Source organism: Giraffa tippelskirchi, chromosome 10 (genome assembly GCF_054371585.1).
Source record: "Giraffa tippelskirchi isolate mGirTip1 chromosome 10, T2T-mGirTip1v1.2.pri, whole genome shotgun sequence".
Lineage (NCBI taxonomy): Eukaryota > Metazoa > Chordata > Mammalia > Artiodactyla > Giraffidae > Giraffa > Giraffa tippelskirchi.
This window is the reverse complement of record NC_137284.1, coordinates 95,793,053-95,816,999: the sequence shown is the minus strand read 5'-3', so window position 1 is coordinate 95,816,999 and position 23,947 is coordinate 95,793,053. Positions and strand designations below refer to the sequence as shown.

Below are 23,947 nucleotides of genomic sequence, written 5' to 3'. Positions count from 1 at the left end.
CCCAAAACTACAGTTTGAAGTGTCACCCATGAGGTGGATGCACTGCTGGGGACCTTTTCCTAATTGGGACTCCAGATTGCTTTTAACAAGGGACTTCTCAGCACTGTTTAAGTCTGGATGTTGGTCAGTCCAATTTGATGATGTATATGTATGCTGTTACTTTTCTCTATTGTTTCTTTCTTTTCTTTTAATGACTGTGTACTGAAATTAAGTCCATTAATCCTCTGTTAAATATTGAAATTCTTTTTTTGTGCATGACAAGTGGTTTCTTTTGTTAATGAATCTTTCAAACCTAAAACAAAAATTAAACTTTCAGAAAAACATAGGCATTTTAGGTAGCTTAGGATAGAAGATGTAGGTAAACAGCTATGTTTACCTTCTCCTACTCTCACAGTACAACCATCCCTGAAAGCATTAGAAATAAAACACAAAACAAGCCTCCTGAGGAGGAGAGATACCTCAGCAAGAATATTTTAGTTCTGACACTCTTCATAAGGTCCAGAAGCCTAGAGACACAAAGTTTAGGTTTGATGAGTATAAAAGAATGGGCAACTACTAAGAAACTATGGCACTTAAAAAATGCTTTTGCTAGATATTTGGCCACCTGTTAGGAGTTCTTAAGAGCTGAGCTTGAATGAAATTTTGTCAGAGATGCTGGTAGAAATCGTAGTGATGAAAAACTAACATCAAAACTAACAACAGCAACAAAAAACAGCATTAGTATGGGCCATTCAACAATAGTTTTGCTAAAAGTGTTGGTCATTTAGATGTGGAAAGTTAACTACCTGCCACATATAGCTATTTATACCAGAACTACCGTGATTAGGGGCTTCCCTGTTGGCTTAGATGGTCAAGAATCTGCTGCAATGCCGGAGACCTGAGTTTGATCCCTGGGTCGGGAAGATCCCCTGGAGAAGGGTATGGCCACCCACTCCAATCAGTATTCTTGCCTGGAGAATCACATGGACAGAGAAGCCTGGTGGGCTATCATCCATGGAGTTGTAAGGAGTTGGACATGACTGAGCAACTAACACTTTCACTTTTCACTTTCACCTTCCAGGCTCTGTCATGTATTAAGATCCTGGTTTGAATTTTTGCAATTGTAGGGATGCATATTTGGAAGGGAGTGAGGAAGAAAGTCATGAGCTGTACACATGGTCTCAAAGTTAGATTTCTTAAGAATCATTAATTCCTTGCTCAATCTCCCACTGACTTCCCATTGAACTCAAGAGAAAGCCTATATACTTTAAACTGGATTTCTCCCAAAGGAAACCGGTTTCACAGTCCTTTGAGGAGGGCCTTCTCATTTGGAACCTTGTTCTTTGTTTCTCCTGCTGTTCCCCTCAACTAAAAGAATCTGATTTTCTTTTGCCACTCCCCAAATCTTTTCCATTCTTTTTCTTTGAACAGTTGATCTCTTCGATACTGGGTTACAATAATTTTTCTCTCATTTTTTAAAGCACTGATATATACCTGCCAAAATAAGAGGCACAGACTGTTCAAAGCTTATTACCTATTGTCTGTGTATATCTTGGGTCTACAAGTGGATTTAAATCCTTAGAAGCCATAGATTATTAGAACTTTGGCTTACATTTGTTTTCCTATTACTAAAGCAAAACAATTGAAATTTATCTTGACAAAGTTCAAAAGTAAATTTCAGCTTACTTGTGAATATTTTCCAGGTGCATTAATCAGAATTTTTTTTTTTGTATATGTACGTTTATGCCACTGGCATTCTTATACCTTGATCAAAACATGTGTTCCATGTACAGAGCAAAAGCAATGATTTTCTTGTTATACCATGGAAAGTTGAAATATGGCAGTACCATGGCTAATATTTGTTTTAAATGGAAATTACAAGTATAGATAAAGAGCCTTGATGAATAGGTTTTTTTATTATTAACAGATATTAATCCTCTCTTGATAATTGGTAATAAAATTTTCTGTATTCTTATAGGCATTTTGGTGGTGGTGGTTTAGTCGCTAAGTCATGTCCAACTCTTGTGACCCCATAGACTACAGTCAGGCTCCTCTGTCCACGGGATTCTCCAGGTAAGAATACTGGAGTGGGTTCTTGCCTGGAGAATCCCATGGGTGTGGCATTTTAGGTGATAGTTAAAATGCAGAATACTCATGCCTGACTTGCATCAGATTTCTGTTGTTACTTTGAGGTGTCCATTGATTGCACTCAAATCCGGTTTTTTGTTTCAGGTGAGCATTTGATTTTTAATAAAAGTAGATCCTTTAAATAAAATGTTAATTGTAAAATATTAGACATTATAGACATCTTACATTTACATGTAAAGAGTAAAAATCCTCTTTCCCCTCAATGCTATCCTCAGGGGTAACTACTATGAACAGTTTTTAGTACAGGGGTTGGCCAACTACAACCTGTCACCTGGTTTTGTAAATAAATTTTACTGGAGGATAGCCACACCCATTCATTTATGTATTGTCTAGACATGAGTTTGAGTAGGCTCTGGGAGTTGGTGATAGACACGGAATCCTGGCTTACTGAAGTCTATGGGGTTGCAAGGAGTCAGACACGACTAAGCGACTGAACTGACTGACTGACTGAGGGATGCTTTTGCACTGCAACAATGGAATTGAGTAGTTGTGATAGAGATTGTGTAACCAACAAAACCTAAAATATTTACTCTCTGGCCCTTTATAGAAAGAGTTACTGACTCTTAATTTAATGTAGCATATATACTTCCAGATTTTCTACATATGAACAATGTACATGTGCTTTTTAAAAATCTTACTGATGTCACACGTATGCAAAAATTACCCAAATGTAACTGTATAGCTTGATGAATTTTCTCAAAGTGAATATCCCCGAGTAATCAGAACTCAGTTCAGGAAATAGAATGTTACCAGCATCTCAAAAGCCTCTCTCTGTGCTCCTTTCCTGCTGTCTCTTAAAGGTAACTTTTTCCTGCTTTCTCACCATATAGGGTTATAATTTTCTCTGTTTTTTTTAAGTTCTATAAAGTGGAGTATACATTGTTTTGGGGTCTGACTTCTTTTGTTCAACATTATGTTTTAAGAACCAGTCATATTGTTGCATATGGCAACGGTGTTCATTCCCATTATGTAAAGAATTTCACTAGGTAAATATGCCATCTTTTACTTATTCATTCTAAGTGAGTGGACATTTGTGGCATTTTCAGTTTGGGGCTATTTTAAATTTTCAGAAATGAACATTTTAACATGTCTTTTGATAAGCATATGCAGGCATTTCTCACATGTGGTTTTTTTAGAACTGTTGAATATAGATCACATTCTGTAACAAGTTTCCAAGTAGGGCTGACTTATTTTGTTATGACTGCATAGTATTTAACTGTATGATGTTCTATATCCTATTCTGTTGTTGGTCAGCAAGTCATGTGGCAGAAACTGGTGTGTTTCCTGAGGTCCATTTCTCCTTTCTTCTATGTAATAGTGCCTCCACATTTTTAGCTAGATACATGGCTGCCCAGAATGCAGTCTGTATTTGCCAATCTCCCTTTCAGCTAGGCATCGCCATATGACTAAGTTCTGGACAACAGACTGTAGGTAGAGTATCAAATAGCAGATTCCAAGATTCTTCCCAAGAAACAGAAAGACTACCCCCTCTGCCTTTTTACTTCCTTTCCTCATTCTATTGCCTATAAGCACATGCTTGTTTCTTGAGGTTAAGGCCCACAGAGTGGAACCACAAGACACAGGGAATCTGGGCCCTGATTAATCAAGTTTTATACCTACCCTAGACTGCCTCCTTGGAATTTTACATGAATAAGAAATTAATATCCATCTTATTTGAGCTAAAATTTTTCCCTGCCACTCATAAATGAAATGAATTATGACTAATACAAGTTAGCTTCCAAATTTTATCACACAATGTGGCAGAGAGTATCTTTCTATACATCTTTATATTTTTTAAATTTCTACTTTGCAGAAAAAAATTACTACAGGTAGAATTGTTGGGTCAAAAATTAAGAACATTTTAAACTGTAGATACTGTAAAATATTCTTCTAAATGTTGTATCAATTACAATACCACTTATATTATGAGTGACATTTTCTCTTTACGTACATTGAATGTCAATTTGCCAAACCTCTTATATTAAAAAATGAATCAAAACAAAAGAACAAAACCTAATTTTCTTTTTCATGTCTTTGTTGAGGGAAGTTGAGCAAATTTTCATTTAATAATTTTTAAATGAGATATAATTGACATGTAACAGTATTAGTTTTAGGTGTAGAATTCCTGAATATACTATGCATTTATATATGATAAAGTAGGTGTAGAATTGCTATAGAATTTAAAGGCTCAAGAGACAGTTTTGTATGACAGGTTAACCTGGGATATCCTCTAATGCACATTAATGAAGTCTCCTTTATGTATGGTCGGGAAGGTGCCCTGGAGGAAGAAATGACAACCCATTCCAGTATTCTTGCCTAGAGAATCCCATGGACTGAGAAACCTGGCAGGCTATAGTCTAAGGGTTGCAAAAAGTCAAACATAATAAAATATTACATATATATTTCAAAATTATTACCACAATAAGTTTAGTTAACATTCATCACCAAAAACAGTTACAAATTTTTTTCCTTATGGTGAGAACTGAGTCTCATGTTATCTTTTATCTGTCCCCTTAACTTATTATTTTTTCATTTTCTGAAAAACATATCAATTAGCAAATAATTTATGTCCATTCAGGTATGACATAGATCAAATCCCTTATGAGTATACAGTGGAAGTGACAAATAGATTTAAGGGACTAGACCTGGTAGACAGAGTGCCTGATGAATTATGGACAGAGGTTCGTGACATTGTACAGGAGACAGGGATCAAGAAAATCCCCATGGGAAAGAAATGCAAAAAAGCAAAATGGCTGTCTGAGGAGGCCTTACAGATAGCTGGGAAGAGAAGAGAAGCGAAAAGCAAAGGAGAAAAGGAAAGATATTCCCATCTGAATGCAGAGTTCCAAAGAATAGCAAGGAGAGATAAGAAAGCCTTCCTCAGCGATCAGTGCAAAGAAATAGAGGAAAACAACAGATTGGGAAAGACTAGAGATCTCTTCAAGAAAATTAGAGATACCAAAGGAACATTTCATGCAAAGATGGGCTCGATAAAGGACAGAAATTGTATGGACCTAACAGAAGCAGAAGATATTAAGAAGAGGTGGCAAGAATACACAGAAGAACTGTACAAAAAAGATCTTCACGACCCAGATAATCACGATGGTGTGATCACTCACCTACAGCCAGACATCCTGGAATGTGAAGTCAAGTGGGCCTTAGAAACCATCACTACGAACAAAGCTAGTGGAGGTGATGGAATTCCAGTTGAGCTATTTCAAATCCTCAAAGGTGATGCTGTGAAAGTGCTGCACTCATTCTGCCAGCAAATTTGTAAAACTCAGCAGTGGCCACAGGACTGGAAGAGGTCAGTTTTTGTTCCAATCCCAAAGAAAGGCAATGCCAAAGAATGCTAAAACTACCGCACAATTGCACTCATCTCACATGCTAGTAAAGTAATGCTCAAAATTCTCCAAGCCAGGCTTCAGCAATACGTGAACTGTGAACTTCAAGATGTTCAAGCTGGTTTTAGAAAAGGCAGAGGAACCAGAGATCAAATTGCCAATATCCGCTAGATCATCGAAAAAGCAAGAGAGTTCCAGAAAGACGTCTATTTCTGCTTTATTGACTATGCCAAAGCCTTTGACTGTGTGGATCACAAGAAACTGTGGAAAATTCTGAAAGAGATGGGAATACCAGACCATCTGACCTGTCTCTTGAGAAACCTGTATGCAGGTCAGGAAGCAACAGTTAGAACTGGACATGGAACAACAGACTGGTTCCAAATAGGGAAAGGAGTACATCAAGGCTGTATATTGTCACCCTGCTTATTTAACTTCTATGCAGAGTACATCATGAGAAACCCTGGGCTGGAAGAAACACAAGCTGGAATCAAGATTGCCGGGAGAAATATCAATAACCGCAGATATGCAGATGACACCACCCTTATGGCAGAAAGTGAAGAAGAACTAAAGAGCGTCTTGATGAAGGTGAAAGAGGAGAGTGAAAAAGTTGGCTTAAAGCTCAGCGTTCAGAAAACTAAGATCATGGCATCTGGTCCCATCACTTCGTGGGAAATAGATGGGGAAACAGTGGAAACAGTGTCAGACTTTATTTTGTTGGGCTCCAAAATCACTGCTGATGGTGATTGCAGCCATGAAATTACAAGCCGCTTACTCCTTGGAAGGAAGGTTATGGCCAACCTAGATAGCATATTTAAAAGCCGAAACATTACTTTGCCAACAAAAGTCCGTCTAGTCAAGGCTATGGTTTTTCCAGTGGTCATGTATGAATGTGAGAGTTGGATGGTGAAGAAAGCTGAGCGCCAAAAATTGATGCTTTTGAACTGTGGTGTTGGAGAAGACTTTTGAGAGTCCCTTGGACTGCAAGGAGATCCAATCAATCCATCCTAAAAGAGATCAATCCTGGGTGTTCATTGGAAGGTCTGATGTTGAAGCTGAAACTCCAATACTTTGGCCACCTCATGCGAAGGGTTGACTCATTGGAAAAGACCCTAATGCTGGGTAGGATTGGGGGCGGGAGGAGAAGGAGAAGACAGAGGATGAGATGGTTGGATGGCATAACCGACTCGATGGACATGGGTTTGGGTAGACTCTGGGAGTTGGTGATGGACAGAGAGGCCTGGCATGCTGCAATTCATGGGGTCGCAAAGAGTTGGACACAACTGAGTGACTGAACTGAACTGAATAGACAATATACCTTAGTTTTTCTTGTCATATTGTTTTGGGAATAAAACCAGAACAATATTGGATAATAGTTAAAGTAGTCATAATCTTTTTTTTTTTTAACCAATGAGAATTCCTTCAATAGTTCACCATTAAGTATGACGTTTAAAGTAGGCTTTTAATCAATTTTTAAAATCTAATTAAGATCAAGTTTTTAATGTTTAGTCTCATCTTAATACATTATTTTTAAAATATAACCAAAAAATGATTTTTCTGTGGTAGTACAGGAGAATTTCTTGCACTTAAGGTTGCTAAGTAAGAGAAGAGACCTTTAAAAAACCTGAAGGTGAGAGAACACTTTCATTGGCTCTGAGTTTTAGAATGCTTGTTAAGTGACTTAATTTCAGAATGCTTTAGTTTGGAGATCCAGCAGGAAATAATTCTGGACTGTACACTGACTATAAAATTTACCTGTCTGTTTTGGGAGAGAGTGCTTACATTACAATATTGTTTGACAACAGTTTTACTTCTAGGAAAGATAGTTTAAAAATAAACCTAAGACTTGGTTGGAGCCTGGTAACAATACATTATTTCTTAGCATGAGACCATCCAAAGCTAAATCATCCACATTACATCATGTGTCTTATTATTAGTCCAGATACCCAGAAGACTTAGTCAACTTTGTTTCCTTTCCCCCTACAACCCACGTTCAGAATGTCATCAAGTTATCTTATTATTTTCTTTACTCCGCTCCTACCACCTTAATTAAAACTTTTATGTCTTGACCATGCTGGCCACAAAGACCAATTAAAATAGGGTAGAAAATAGACATAAGCTCCCATGTCTGGCCTCTGGGACCAGAATCTAATTCAAAAGGCCTGTTATAATGCTATCAATTGGTAGAGTGTTTAGACCATCTTGAAAGAGCCTAACCAAAATCTCGAGATAGAAATTAGATGTGATTATACTGGGGTTATACTATATAACTCAGTAGTCTAGAAAGATCTACAACAGAAAAAATGTGACTTGGAAATTGTTTCACAGTCATAAAGAGAAAATTTGGCCACTCCAAGGGATGTTCCATACACTAGTTTGAGTCTTATCCTAGATACATAACCCTTTCAGGTCAGCAGAAAGGTCAAAAAACTGGCCAGAGTTCCAAAAGAACTGCTTTTGAAATTTGTAAGAAGGAGAATTCAGATCTAAAGTCTGCAAGAGCAGTCTTTAGACATTCTGGCCATAATTCATTTGTTATTGATACCATATGATTGCAATGACATTCAGTGGTGTAAGAGCAATACTTGCTGCCAAGAAAGAAAATCTTGTATGATATCAAGCTTTATACTTTTGGCCACGCATGTAACAAAGATGTATTTTTTTGTGTTATTTTCATTTTTTATCCCCCCAAAGGCCTTGTTGTTCCTCTCTTTAATCTCCAACTATTCTATGCCAAAATGGCCAAGAGAATTTTTTTAGATTTTCATAGACTAACTCCTTTAAGATTAGAAGAAACAAATTAGCCTCTAATTTATGTCTCAGATTAAACATTACTTCTTTCTCTTTTCTATGGAGTACCACCAGAATGCAATCTTAAAGTTCTAGTGTGGTTGAGAGATTTGTGTATAGAAATTGCTTTCTGCTTATGTTGTAGAACCCCCATCCTAAACTAGCTCAATCCATTCCAGACATGGTAAATGACTTTTTCCCCAGAAATTGGAAGAGTAAGCAAGACTCACTTACTAAGGGAAAATAAAGTATTTAGAATTGTCTAGTTGTGATGATTTATTGAATTCAATTAGGTGAAACAAGCGACTCCTGGAACTTGCACTTATGTCAGCAATTGGCTTATTCCTTGATGCTAATGTCTTGGCTTTGTTTGGTAAACTGGTGGTCAAAATGATCCTTGCTTCTTATTCAGACTGTTTCTTATCCTTCTGAGGGCCACAACTATCTGGCTGGCTCATTTCATTTTTGTCAGAAAAATCGTAAATCTTGAAGTTTATCAGTTGAAGCACAAAACCAGGAAAATGAAATGGGGGAAAATGAAAGGTGGTCCACAGTTGGACCATCAAGTGGGCTGTATCAAATTTAGATGGGTATCTCCCAGAATTAACCATTTAGCTACAAAGAATAAGGAGATTTCTACATGTAGGCAGTATTTGGTAAGTATGGGAAATTATCATATCACGTTTTATTGTAGTTTGGGGGCTACTTTAAAGAGGCTGCTTAGTACAATGCTTTAATAAGAAGTAGCATGCTGCCAGTGTTCTTTATATGGATGAGATAAGGAGAACAATTAATGCATAACAATCTCTCCTTACTCATTTCAAAGGACATGAAATCTGACAGCACCCCAGACCCTTCCTTCTCCCATCCATACCTAATCAACCAACTTGTCCTTACTGACTACACAAGTTACCGTATGCATTGTATAAGTGTTAGAAAGTATAGACAAGAAAAGATAAATTCACTTATTTTACCACTCAGTTTTAAGAATCAAGTATTTCTGTTCCAGTTACTATTGCTGCATACAATTTTATAAAAATAACAATTGTATTCACAGGTTCTGTGGGTCAAGAATTTACTCTAGACCCAGGGAAGACTTCTTATGTGTTTTAACAGGCATGGGGTATAAGCTGGAAAGATTGAAAGACTGAGATGAGGATAGGGATCATCTGAATGCATCTTCCCTTACATACCGGCAGTTGACACCAATTATTGGCTGGGCTACTGGTTAAATTACCTATTTATGGCTTCTTTATGTGGGCTAGTTTGGGTATCCTTACAGCCTACATAGCAGCTGAGTTCTACAAATAAGTGTCCTAAGAAGTGCAAAAGGCAAAAGTGCAAGGTGTTCTTATCATTTAACCCCAGAAGGCTTGTGGCATTACTTCTGTTATACTGTGATGGTCAAGATGGTCACAGGAGTCTGCCCAGCTTGATTCTGTGGGTTTTCCTTTGGGGCTCAGAATAAGAAGAAAGGAAATTATATTCACCTTTTATTCTTTAGAGGATGTTTTATGGTAAATAAAAAGAAAAATTCAGAGATATTGTCCTATTTCTTAGAAACTAAAAGAGAGACTGTGAAGGAGGCATTGACATCTCACTGTAGCAGTCCCAAGGAGAGGGGTACTCCTGAGTAAATAACCAAGGCAAGATGACTGTTCCCAAAGTCTGATTTGAGAAATAACAGATAAAATATCAGGCGTAAATGTTTGTATTGCTCTTACCTGCAAAGCAACAAGTTTGAGATATCTAACCATGTGTTTCCCACTTCAAAGTTCAACAGTTATTCTCACAGGCCTGCATGTATTTGGAGAGTAATTCTTGTGGAGAAGCGTAGGGAAACAAAAGGGACAGTTCTTCAAATCTGCCTCACTGGGGTATCACCCAGATATGACACCCAGAAAGTCCAGTTTTAACAAAATACCTAAGTCTTCCTATAGAACTAACTTCCTACAGAAGTTAAGAGTAACAGCAGCGACAACAAGAACAAACAGCTTCAATTTCCTAATCCTGCAGCAGGATTCTGAAAAACCTATTACTCTCCTAGGCTTAATAGAGATGAAACTGCAAATTGTAAGTACAGGTGCTCAGACCAACTAGGAGGATGGTTATAATTACATTACAACTGTGTTGGTGAAACTTTGGGTGAGATTCTGAGGTCCTGAGATTCTGAGGTTAAACGGAGAAGGCAGTGGCAACCCACTCCAGTACTCTTGCCTGGAAAATCCCATGGATGGAGGAGCCTGGTGGGCTGCAGTCCACAGGGTTGCTAAGAGTCGGACACGACTCAGCGACTTCACTTTCACTTTTCACTTTCATGCATTGGAGAAGGAAATGGCAGCCCACTCCAGTGTTCTTGCCTGGAGAATCCCAGGGACGGGGGAGCCTGGTGGTCTGCTGTCTATGGGGTCGCACAGAGTCAGACACGACTGAAGTGACTTAGCAGCAGCAGCAAGTGGTTAAATGGTGAAGAAGGCAATATCAATCCTAGTGGGAAATTTGGACCAGGGAATGTCAGATGGATTAGAGACACTACAGATAAAAAGAAAAGCCAGCAAGTTATCCTAGTTACAATCAGGTCATCCTTGCTTTACATGATTACAATAATATATAGATTGCAGTTACCACAGTTTAGTTAAATAACACCAATTCCTTAACATCAGTTTTGATTTCAGTTTCCATTAGCTGTGAATAATTGCATGAAGTAGAAACTTCACTACTAGAGTTTCAGTTCACAAATCACTACATAAATAATATATATGCATCATGACCAATCACCTCACTTACTTCAATATCTATTTGTGATTGGCCACCACACATCGGTTATTTGGTTCACACCCAGACAGCAAAGCCTATAGTTGTGTTTCCACCTTCTCTTCCAGTGACAAATGTGCATAACGTTTGAAAAATGGAACACCAAAAAGAAAACTGGCTAAATGTTGAATTTGACAAAGTAACAAATTTATAAAGCTACAGGTGAAATTCAAATTGAACATACACAGTGTTTTAGAAGAAATAGCTATCTATGGAAATGTTGATACTGTCACTGTTTGAGAGACTACAGTGTGAAGCCAGAGGAACTGAGTGAAGGCAAATAAGTGACACAAATGAGGAAAGTGGTTGTGGTATAAAGGATGAAGTTGTCCCAGAAGAAGGCACACTGGCAAAAAAAAAATCCTCACGTTAAAGAAGCTGTCAGAGGTATTCGATGACATTGAAAGCACAAAGGATAGTCAGAAGCCAATGCATATTTGAAAAGGAATATGACAGTTCACCAAAATATAATAAAGATGCTCACTCCACACTGTACGTAATACAATAAGAGTACAGCAAGCACTGTTCAAACTGCACTTGGTAAGATTTCTACAAAGAAAAAAGCTCTTACTGTTCAGTGCTTCAAATGTTGTCAAATTACAGTGTATTAAATAACTGTGAGTTTTTCAATTTTCAGTTTCCCTATATTTTTATAATCCATAGGAAAAAGTGTTTACTGTTGATTAAAAAATTTTCAAGGTCCCAAAACAGTTGTCATTTTCCCCATTTGAGTGATAAGATTGCTTTTCATGGTTTCTATTTGAACAGTCATTTTTATGGGTCTCTCACTACCATGCACAGCAAAAATTGCCTGTATATCAGAGCTAGGTGGGCAGCAGTGGGGAGGAAAACAAAATGGAAGATATGAAATGTAGCAAAACTAGAGGACCAGGATTGAATGGTTGTGAAGAATGATATTGGAGATGATGGTAGGTGTGTTTAGCAGCTATAAAAATAAGCACACAAATGTTATTAGAAGAAGAAAATAGGGAAGAATATCTCTGTGTGGAGACAGATTACAAGAGAAGCTTGGTTTAGAAAAAAAGTTGTGAGCTTTGGAAGCAGAATAATTATTTAGGAAAGGTTCAGTTATGTGAAATATCAGATATGACATGAAAATTTGACCATTTGTAATATAATTGGGAGGATAGGCATACGAACTTTTGTTGGTACCAGTAGAAGGAATACTTTCCACTCCCATACCATTTCATGTACCAGTTACCATTTATTTAGTGGAACAAATGTATCTTTTAAAGTCTACATTTAAAAAAAAAGTAGAAGAGCTTCTGAATTTTCTAAATCTGGCTGGTTTGGGCATGAGTTTTTAAGATAAGTTTTTTAAAAAGAAAATCCTTATTGAGAATTTGCCTCTTAGATGACAATTTTCACCTTTCTGTATCTAAAAGAGATATCATTTCAGAATTAAGACCAGCAAAGTTAGTTAGAAGAACACATGTCAGGGTGTCCTAGGGATCAGAGAAAGGAAGAATTCATTGTAGTGGAGGAGTTATAAGGAAGAAGAATTAGACAGCTGAGACAGAAGACTGCCCAGCAGGAGGAAATTGGAACTGATAGATTTCTGTCCTTCCAGAGCTTCAACTAGGAAGGCTATTGTTCTGTTGGGTAAAGAACAATCATCATTCACCACAATTGGTTGACATGATTTATTAAGTTGAATCAAGTATAGAAAAGGTTATTTATGATAGGCCAGATTCCATGAGTGGGAATTTCTTGGCGTCAAATAGGAGAGAATACGCCCCTGTGTTAAAGACTTTCCAGAGGCCTCTTCCACTCCACTTCCCGCCCCTCCCAAGGTCACTCGCCAAAGAAATACTTTGCTGGACACAGAAGTGGCCACAGCTGTGGTCATAAGGAAACATCAGGGTATGAAATGAATCATTCTCTCTTTTAGTTAACTTTTTTTGGAGTATGCAGACAGGGTAAAGGACAGGTGCTGGTTAAGACAATAAACATCATTAAAGTGTTTGGAAATGCTGCCAGTTTCCACGAACAAAATCTTGCCAAAGAGCTGTAATTATTTGTTAGGTCAATGAACTAAAATTTTCCCAGTATCAGTATTAAGCAAAAAGGTCATTAATGCTTTGTGCATGTGTGTGTGCTAAGTCGCTTCAGTCGTGCCCAACTCTTTGTGACCCCATGGACTGTAGCCCACCAGGCTCCTCTGTCCATGGGGATTCTCTAGGCAAGAATACTGGAGTGAGTTGTCATGCCCTTCTCCAGGTAATCTTCCCGACCCAGGGATAGAACCCACTTTCTTATGTCTCCTGCATTGGCAGGTGGGTTCTTTATCACTAGCGCCACCTGGGAAGCTCCATTAATACTTTAGGGGACTATAGTGAGTTTGAAAGAGGGTTGACTTGATCCTCCCCTTCCACACCCAGTGATCTTCCTCAACCACCAGACTCCCGGATGGTTGAAGCAGGGCCAGCAACTGACTCCCTGACCATCCATGCAGGGTTTGCTGTTATCCTCCACCCAAACTGGCAAGGTCTTCTATGACTTATGTAGACTCATCCCCAGATGAGGATCACCACCTCCCTACCCTTCCTTCAAAAAGCAGCCTGAGATCAGTTCTCTACTCTGGCTATGAAAACGGAGAAAGTGTTGGACAAAATCTGCAACTCCATGCAAGTGTCCCAAACATCTAGGATTGCAAGTATGGAGACAGGTCCTTCAGTCATAACAGAATCCCAGTTTTGCCCATGAAGAAGGGGGAGAGGACAGACCTACAGATAATATAGGTGCTTGAACTCACATGTTGTCCCCAAAGTTGGAGTTGTTTTCTAATTCTAAAGGGCTAGCTTTGGTGACCCTTTTTCCATAGATGCCATCTCTAAGAGGCCTGACAATAGACTACAATGTTCTAAACTTGTAATATATCCAGGATATGTGTGGGGGGGTGTATTTTTTAAATCCCACCACCTACAATGTAGATATTATTTTTGTTGCACAAATATGATAAATGAGATTTACTGATTTTCTCAAAAATATCTACTTAAGCTTGCCTGACTGCCAAGAGTTCCAGGCAATAAGAATTCATTTCCTTATCTTTCACTCATCATCCTCCAAAGCAAATCATCGCCTAGTGACGTATTGATCATGCTGCTCTTTGAGCCCTTCCTTATGAGATTCTAAAAATCTGCTTTTCACCATATCCTGAGATTTTCCCCACAGTAATTGCAGTGATCACCTCCCCATTTCAGTCCATCTTACATGTCACACACAATCTTTCATGAAAATAAATGCCTAGTTGCAAATAATCCCCTTCAGTTGATTTGTAGATTAATACCAGCACCACCCAAAATTTGGCTGTTTTTTTGTGATTAGACCTAGTGCTCATACAGTAGTCTTCATCCATTGTAATTTTTATTTTCAATAGCAATATATATAAACTGATATTAAAAATAATTTTGCTGTCCTTTTAAGAATTTAAGTTCAAGTATAAAGACCATATAAACTTGTAAAGGAAGTTTATTATGTAAGAAATTCATTATAAAAGAGTTTACTGATTACAATTATCAATGAGTTTCTGCATTTTATGAAGGAATGGTGACATAATCCAAATACATACTGTTAAGTTAAATATCATTTCCACCACAAGAAAAATATCCACACATCCCTACTTTTCTCCTAATATAAAACTCTTGATGTGGCTTCCACAGCTGCTGTTGGCTCTTAAATCTTCAGCTGACCACACTCAGTGTTCCAAACACACACTCTACCTCACACCCCATGCAGAGTTACCGCCTCTGCATCCACACAGCTGATCTCCAAGGGGTGTATTAACAGTCACAGGATCTAATTCCCACATCTTGTCCTGAGAGCTGATTTATGATCCCAATAAAGATTTCAACAAAAATATGAGGGTAAATTACTCAGAGGAATTTGATTTAAAATGTTGCCCTGAAATTCCCCATTCACCACCCCATCTATCATGGATCAAATTAAAAGCACACACGAGCTAATATTACAGGGTCTAACAGGGTGGAAACATTTTGGAATTAGTAACAATCCCTTCCTAACAGTGTATTATCTCTGAAATTCCTTTCGGGAACAATGATCTTGATTTGCACTTTTTAAAAAAATAACAGGCAAAACTGTTAATAAGACAAATAATGAGTAGCTAAGGACAATCTGAAAACAGACATCAAGGACTTCAACTTCTGAGAAGAGAGATTTACTTTGAATTATTTAGCAAACAAGAAAACTTTACAATATTGATAAATTTCAGTTTCTGGTATAAAAGGTGACTGGTTCATCCCTGACAGAGCCTCACCCGACTTTGCATTGGAACATCCATGAAGATCAGGCAAGGGTGAAAGTGTACATCACTACTCAACTACCAAGAATGGAAGCCAACTTGGTGTCAGAACTGGGAAAGATTTCCACCCATAGGCCTTTCAAGCTCAACTGAGAAACACGATCAGTGGCTCAAGCATAGAAGGGTCAAAGATATTTTGTCTTGTCCCTCATTTCTGAAGAATATTGGACTGCTTTTTATCTAGTCCATGGCATTGTTTTAGAGGCAACCAAATGCCGTCTCTATTCTTTTTGATTTCCCCACTCAAGTCCTGAAAAGCATAAGACCTGCCTCATGCATTAATGTCCTGCTCTTTACCCTTCCATAACAGTTTGAAAAGGCTAATTATGAAAGTACTATCTGCCTCTTAGGGAAAATTTGGAGAGTCAGGAAAGTTGCAAAACAATCACCAGAGATAGCTGGCATGGATATTTTAGCCAACTGTATGTACTTCTATGTAGCTAAGCCTTTTAACAGCCCTTGGTGCTGCCTGTCAAATCTGGTAACATTCACTCACCTATCCTCTTAGAGGTTTTGCATTCTCTTCTCTTTCCTTAATATACTTCCTTGGTAGCTCAGACGGTAAAGCGTCTGCCTACAATGCAGGGGACAATCAATCCCTGGGTCAGGAAGATCTGGAGAAGGAAATGGCAACCCACTCAAGTATTCTTGCCTGGAAAATCCCATGGATGGAGGAGCCTGGTAGCTTACAGTCCATGGGGTCGCAAAGAGTCGGACATGACTGAGTGACTTGACTTCACTTCTTTCTTTCCTTAAACCTCAACATTCCCTCTTTGCTTCCAACCTCAACTGAAGACTCTGATTCTTATACAGAAGCAATCAGAACAGATATTTCTACAATATGCACCAGGCACAAGCATTGTCCATGCTCTTTGCCTTTTCAAACCTTCCATTTTGCACTGGATCCCATTTCTCTCTTCTTAAGAATTTGCTTCTGTAATTATTTCCATCCCTGTCTCATCATTCCCCTCCCTTCCTTAATGAGTCATTACCAAAGGGAAAAATATGCCAGAATATCTCCATCTTAGAAAAGCCTTGTCTTGACCCCATATCTCTCTCAGCTCCTGCTCAGTTTTAAGCTTTCCCCTGGACAGAAAAAGTGCTCACAAGAGTTGTCCATGCTCAGTGTTTGTTCTATCCTCCTATCTTCTCTCTACAACCCAGTTCAACCTGGGCAACAATCACAACCAAGTTACTATATCCAATAATCAGAGTTCAGACCAAAGGTAACTTGACCTTGCAGCAGCTTTTGAGACTGTTGATCACTGTGTTCATTTTCATATACTTTCTTTACTTAGTTTTTTTTTTTAAGAAAACATTTTTAATCTTATAGTACAGTACCTTGAAAATTACAGTAACACAGTACAACAGCTGACGATTCTTAGCAGTGCCAGCCACATCACTGTTGTTTTTATGTTTTCTTTCTCTTTTAATTACTTTATTTTAATTGGAGGATAATTACTTTACAGTATCATAGTGGTTTTTGCCATACATCAACATGAATCAGCCATGGATACACATGTGTCCCCCCATCCTGAACCCCCCTCCCACTTCCCTCTCCACCCCATCCCTCTGGGTTGTCCCAGAGCACCAACTTTGTGTGCCCTGCTTCATGCATTGAACTTGCTGGTCACCTGTTTTACATATGGTAATATACATGTTTCAGTGTTATTCTCTCAAATCATCCCACCCTCGCCTTCTCCTACATAGTCCAAAAGTCTGTTCTTTACATCTGTGTCTCTTTTACATACAGGGTCATCATTACTATCTTTCTAACTTCCATATATATGAGTTAATATACTGTATTGGTGTTTCTCTTTCTGACTTACTTCACTCTGTATAATAGGCTCCAGTTTCATCCACCTCATTAGAACAGACTCAAATGCGTCCTTTTTAGTAGCTGAGTAATATTCCATGGTGTATATGTATCACAGCTTCCTTATGCATTCATCTGCCGATGGACATCTAGGTTGCTTCCATGTCCTAGCTATTGTAAACAGTGCTGCAATGAACATTGGGGTACATGTGTCTCTTTCAATTCTGGTTTCCTCAGTGTGCATGCCCAGCAGTGGATTACTGGGTCATATGGCAGTTCTGTTTCCAGTTTTTTAAGGAATCTCTACACTGTTCTCCATAGTGGCTGTACCAATTTGCATTCCCACTAACAGTGTAAGAGGGTTCCCTTTCCTCTACACTCTCTCCAGCATTTATTGTTTGTAGACTTTCTGCTGGCAGCCATTCTGACTGGCGTGAGATGATACCTTATTGCAGTTTTGATTTGCATTTCTCTAATAATGAGTGATGTTGAGCATTTTTTCATGTGTTTGTTAGCCATCTGTATGTCTTCTTTGGAGAAATGTCTGTTTAGTTATTTGGCCCAGTTTTTGATTGGGTTGTTTGTTTTTCTGGTATGGAGCTGCATGAGCTGCTTGTATATTTTGGAGATTAATTCTTTGCCAGTTGTTTCATTGGCTATTATTTTCTCCCATTCTGAAGGCTGCCTTTTAATCTTGCTTATAGTTTCCTTTGTTGTGCAAAAGCTTTTAAGTTTGATTAGGTCCCATTTTTTATTTTTGTTTTTATTTCCATTATTCTGGGGGGTGGGTCATAGAGGATCTTGCTGTGATTTATGTCAGAGAGTGTTCTGCCTGTGTTTTCCTCTATGAGTTTTATAGTTTCTGGTCTTACATTTCTATCTTTAATCCATTTTGACTTTATTTTTGTGTATGGTGTAAGAAAGTGTTCTAGTTTCATTCTTTTACAGGTGGTTGACCAGTTTTCCCAGCACCGCTTGTTAAAAGAGATTGTCTTTTCTCCTCTGTATATTTTTGCCCCCTTTTTCAAAGATAAGGTGTCCATAGGTGTGTGGATTTATCTCTGTGTTTTCTATTTTGCTCCATTGACCTATATTTCTGTCTTTGTGCCAGTACCATACTGTCTTGATGACTGTAGCTTTGTAGTATAGTCTGAAGTCAGGAAGGTTGATTTCTCCAGTTCCATTCTTCTTTCTCAAGGTTGCTTTGGCTATTTGAGGTTTTTTGTGTTTCCATAAAAGTTATGAAATTATTGGTTTTAGTTCTGTGAAAAATGCCATTGGTAGCTTGATAGGGATTGTGTTGAATTTATAGATTGCTTTGGGTAGTATACTCATTTTTACTATATTGATTCTTCCAATCCATGAACATGGTATATCTCCATCTATTTGTGTCATCTTTGATTTTTTTCATCAGTGTTTTGTAGGTTTTTTGTTTCTTTAGGTAAACTTATTCCCAAGTATTTTATTCTTTTCACTGCAATGGTGAATGGGATTGTTTCCTTAATTTCTCTTTATGTTTTTTCATTGTTAGTATATAGAAATGCAAGGGGTTTCTGTGTACTTTACTTAGTTTTTATGACAACACTAACACACTCACTTGGTTTTCAGTTTACTTCATTGCCCCTGACTATTCTTAATCCTTATATTCCCAACCAGGGCCTGCCATATTATTTGCAGTATACAGTGAAAAATGAAAATGCAGAGCCCATATTCAAAAATTCTTAGGAATTTCAGGACAGTGAGAACAGATCATTAAACCAAACATTGGCCTTTTAAACACAAAGTCCTATGTGACCACATAAGTTGTATACTCATGAAGCTGGCCCCATTCCCATCCTTACAATGCTCCAGTGCCCATGGCTCAGTGCTCCTCTGTTCACACTCGCTGCCTAAATGATCTCATCCAGTCCAGTTGGCTCTAGATGCCACATAGAGCAACAAGCCTCATTTTATCTTTGACCTTAATCTCTCAATTTGTCTCCAAATTCAAGCAGGAAAATGTAGAATAGATCTAGAAAGATGCATGAAGAATAATCAGTATACTCTTTGTCCTCTTACTCTGTTCTTTTTAATGCAGACTGGTGTTTTATTATAGATATGTATTTATGCATGGATATATGCTCCTTCATGGCAGAAATCCCATCTGTTATATTTATTGCCATATCACCAGCTCTTAGAACAGTGACTGGCACATAGTAGGCACTCAAAAAATATTTTTGTGAAAGAATGAATGAAGATTTGATGCTGTATTCACAATTCTTTCATCTTTTAATTTTCATTCTACACAATAGCTTTTGGTTCTCTTTTTATGTGACTAAAGTATTTTTTCTAAAGGGAACAAGGTTTATTTGAGGAATCTAATATAATAAATATACAGGAAAGTAAAGATACTACTGAATTCTATTGGTTAAGCAAGATATTTAGAGAGTACTAGTGATTTGCGGTAACTAATTATTCACATGGTTTAATTGGTCAAAAAAGATAAGGCGATAGTGACTAGAGCTATTAGAAAAGACATTTGGTACCTAGGTAGCAAAGAAGCTTCAGAAAATTCAGATAAATTGCATATTCAAAAATTCAAAGCAGAAATGATGGAAGAATTGTTGTGGAAGAAGGGAAATTTCAAAAGGAAAGAAGGGCCCTACTGAACCCTTTTAGCTGGGAAATAAGTATGTGTACAGAGTGGGTAGGTAAAAGACTTAGTGTTTTAAGAGAATAAAAAGTAAATCTTCATTATGTGAATATATTTAAAACATAGTAGTTTGAGACACTAAATGAATTTTAGTTCTTTTTCTTTGTCAAATACAAATTGTTAATTCCTGAAGATGAAACTCAAATAAGCCATTGAGCAAATAACTTCCATAACAAGCTGATGTAAATGTATAGACCATTAACTGAATAATATTAATACTTAACATATTTTATACAAACTAAGCACATGCAAAGGTATGTGCTTATAATGACTATATTTTACTTATTATATGCAATTGTATTTATTATAAAAAGCTTAGAAAATGGCTATAAAAAAGAAAATGTAAATCAAAACAAAAACACCCACTGTAACTTTTTGTTTTGTTTTATTTCTAGAAGTTCTATCCTAAGCATTTAGGGAAGAAAAGCAAACAAAAGACATCCAAATCAAAAAGGCAGAAATAAAATTGTCTCTGGTTGCAGATAACATAATCTTACACACAGAAAATCTTAAAGACTCCACCAAAAATGTTAGAAATAATAAATTAAGTAACATTACAGGATACAAAAATCAGTGTATAAAAATAAGTTGCATTTCTATGTGCTAACAATGAACTATCTGAAAAAGAAATAATGAAAATAATCTCATTCATAATAGTATCAGAAACAATAAAAAATGCAAGAATTAATTTAACTGAGAAGGTAAAAGATCTGTACACTGCAAACTGTAAGACTTTGATGAAAACAATTAAAGAAGACACAAACCAGTGGAAATACATCCCATGTTCATGGATCAGAAGAATTAATATTGTTAAAATATCCATACTCATACCACCAAATCATCTGGAGATTCAATGCAATCTTTATCAAAATTGCAGTGGCATTTTTCACAGAAACGTAAAAAAAAAATCACCAAATTCATTGGAAACCACAAAAGACCCAAATATCCAAAGAAATCTTGATAAAGTAGAACAAAACTGGAGTCATCACACCTTCTGATTTCAAATGGTGTTAACACAGCTAAAATAATCAAATAAATATGATGCTGACATAAATCCAGATATATAAACCAATGGAACACAACAAATAGCACAGAAATAAACCTATGCATACATAGCCAATTACTCTTTGATGAGGAACCCAAGAATAATCAATGGGAAAAGAATAATCTCTTTAATAAATGATATTGGTAAAATCAGATATTCAGATACAAAAAAAAGTCAGATCCCTATCTTGTATCACTTACGAAAATTAACTCAAAATGGATTAAAGACTTAAATGTAAAACCTGAAACTGTAAAACTCCTAGAAGAAAACATATGAAAAAAAACTCCTTGACCTTGGTCTTGGCAATGATTTTCTTGAATAACCAAAAGCACAAGCACCAAAAGCAAAGGTAAGCAAATATGATGACATCAAACTAAAAAGCTCCTGCACAGCAAAAGAAACAATCAACAAAATGAAAAGGGAATCTACAGAATGGGAGAAAATGTTTGCAAGCTGTGTATCTGTTAAGAGGTTAATATTCTGATGTGTATAAGGAAGTCATATAACTCAATAGTAAAAAATAACCTGATTTAAAAAATGCTCAAAGAATCTGAACAGTTTTCCAAAGAAGACATACAAATGGCCAACAAGTACATGAGAAGATGTTCAACATTACTAATCATCATGGAAATGCAAATCAAAACCACAGTGAGATACCACCTCATACCTGCCAGAATGGCTGTTATCAAAAAGACAAGAGATAACAAATACTGAAGATGTAAGGGTAAAGGAGTCCTTGTGAACTATTGATGAGAATGTAAAGCCACTGTGGAAAGCAATATGGAGGTTCCTCAAACTACCATACAATTATACTCATTTCACATGCTAACAAAGTAATGCTCAAAATTCTCCAAACTAAGCTTTAACAGTACATGAACCGAGAATTTCCAGATGTTCAAGCTGGATTTAGAAAAGGCAGAGGAACTGGAGGTCAAATTGCCAACATCCGTTGGATCATAAAAACAAGAGAATTCCAGAAAAACACCTACTTCTGCTTCATTGACTACACTAAAGCCTTTGACAGTGTGGATCACCACAAACTGTGGAAATTCTTAAAGAGATGGGCTTACCAGATCACCTGACCTGCCTCCTGAGAAATCTGTATGCAGGTCAAGAATCAACAGTTAGAACTGGACATGGAACAATGGACTGGTTCAAAATTGGCAGAGGAGTATATCAAGACTGTATAATGTCACCCTGTTTATTTAACTTATATGCAGAGTACATCATGCGAAATGCCGGGCTGGATGAAGCACAAGCTGGAATCAAGATTGCCAAGAAAAATATCAATAACCTCAGATATGCAGATGACACCACCCTTATGGCAGAAAGCAAAGAGAATCTGAAGAGCCTCTTGATGAAAGTGAAAGAGGAGAGTGAAAAAGCTGGCTTGAAACTCAACATTCAAAAAACTGAGATCATGGCAACTGGTGCCATCACTTCATGGCAAATAGATGTGGAAACAATGGAAACAGTGACAGACTTTATTTTCTTGGGCTCCAAAATCACAGCAGATGGTGACTGCAGCCATGAAATTACAAGACACTTGCTCCTTGGAAGAAAAGCTATGACCAACCTAGACAGCATGTTAAAAAACAGAGAAATTAATTTTCCAACAAAGGTCCATATAGTCAAACCTATGATTTTTCCAGTGGTCCATGTATGGATGTGAGAGTTGGACCATAAAGAAGTCTGAGTGCTGAAGAATTAATGCTTTTGAACTGTGGTGTTGGAGAAGACTCTTGCAAGTCCCTTGGACTGCAAGGAGATCCAACCAGTCAATCCTAGGGAAAATCAGTCCTGAATATTCGTTGGAAGGACTGATGCTGAGGCTGAAGCTCCAATACCTTAGCCACCTGATGTGAAGAACTGACTCACTGGAAAAGACCCTGATGCTGGGAAAGATTGAAGGCAGGAGAAAAAGTGGACAACAGAGGGCAAATGGTTGGATGGCATCACTGACTCACTGGATATGAGTTTGAGCAAGTTCCGGGAGATGGTAAAGGACAGGAAAGCCTGGCATGCTGCATTCCATGGCGTTGCAAAGAGTCAGACATGACTGAGCGACTGAAAAACAACAACAACAACAAAAGTAGAGCTACCATATGATCCAGCAATCCCATTTCTTGGTATATATACAAAGGAAAGGAAATTGATATCTGAAAGAGATAGTTGCACCCCCATGTTATTACAGCATTATTCATAATAGTCAAGACATGGGAACAATTTCAGTGTTTCCAGATGAATGGATTAAGACAATGTGAGTCATGCATAAACAATATATTTATTATATATAATATTATTCAGCCATAAAAAGGAAATCCTACCATTTGTGACAACATGGGTGAATCTTGAGAGCATTATGCAAAATGATATATCAGACAGAGAAAGACAAATACTGTATGGTCTCACTTATATATGGAATAAAAAAGCCAAAACTCATAGGAACAGAGAGCTAATTGGTGGTTACCAGGAGCTTGGGGTGTGGGGGGTAGATGAAGTAGGGAGATTGGTTAAAGGTATAAGCTTCCAATTATAGACAAATAGGTTCTGGGGATCTAATAAGCAGCATGGTGACTGTAGATAATACTGTGTTGTATACTAAGTTGCTAAGAGAGTAGATTTTACATGTTCTCACCACACACTCAGACACACACACACTTACACAGTAACTGTACCACACACACTCACACAGTAACTATGCAAGGTGATGAATGTATAAACCATCCTTATTGTGGTGATTGTTTCACAATATATACATGTATCAAATCATATTGTACACCTTAAACTTATACAATGTCATATGTCAGTTATATCTCAAAGGTATGGAGGGAAAAGAAGAAAAAGTGAATCAAAACAAAAACAACCACCCTGAACATTTTGGATTTATAATGTTCCATGTGCTTTTCTATTCATTCATATAAATAAGTGATTATATAATTATGAAAATTAGCACTCACTGATGTTTAATAACCTGCCT

At 37.3% G+C, this 23,947-nt stretch overlaps 1 protein-coding gene across 8 annotated transcripts in view; it reads left to right on the top strand.

Annotated features, from left to right (window-relative positions):
- The window catches only part of LOC145524193 (uncharacterized), a 190,216-nt gene that overhangs the window by 126,975 nt on the left and 39,294 nt on the right, over positions 1–23,947 (top strand). For 3 of the 8 annotated variants that reach the window (XR_014067298.1, XR_014067304.1, XM_081536016.1), the window contains one exon: positions 1,958–2,890. The exons of 4 other annotated variants lie outside the window; for them this stretch is intronic. Coding sequence is in view for 1 of the 4 variants with exons in the window: in XM_081536016.1 (XP_081392142.1) it covers positions 1,958–1,987 (30 nt within the window). In the remaining 3 variants the exon portion in view is untranslated. Of the gene's footprint in view, positions 1–1,957; positions 2,891–15,361; positions 16,389–23,947 lie in introns of those variants that run through there. One more of the 8 variants, XR_014067297.1, reaches the window with a different exon arrangement.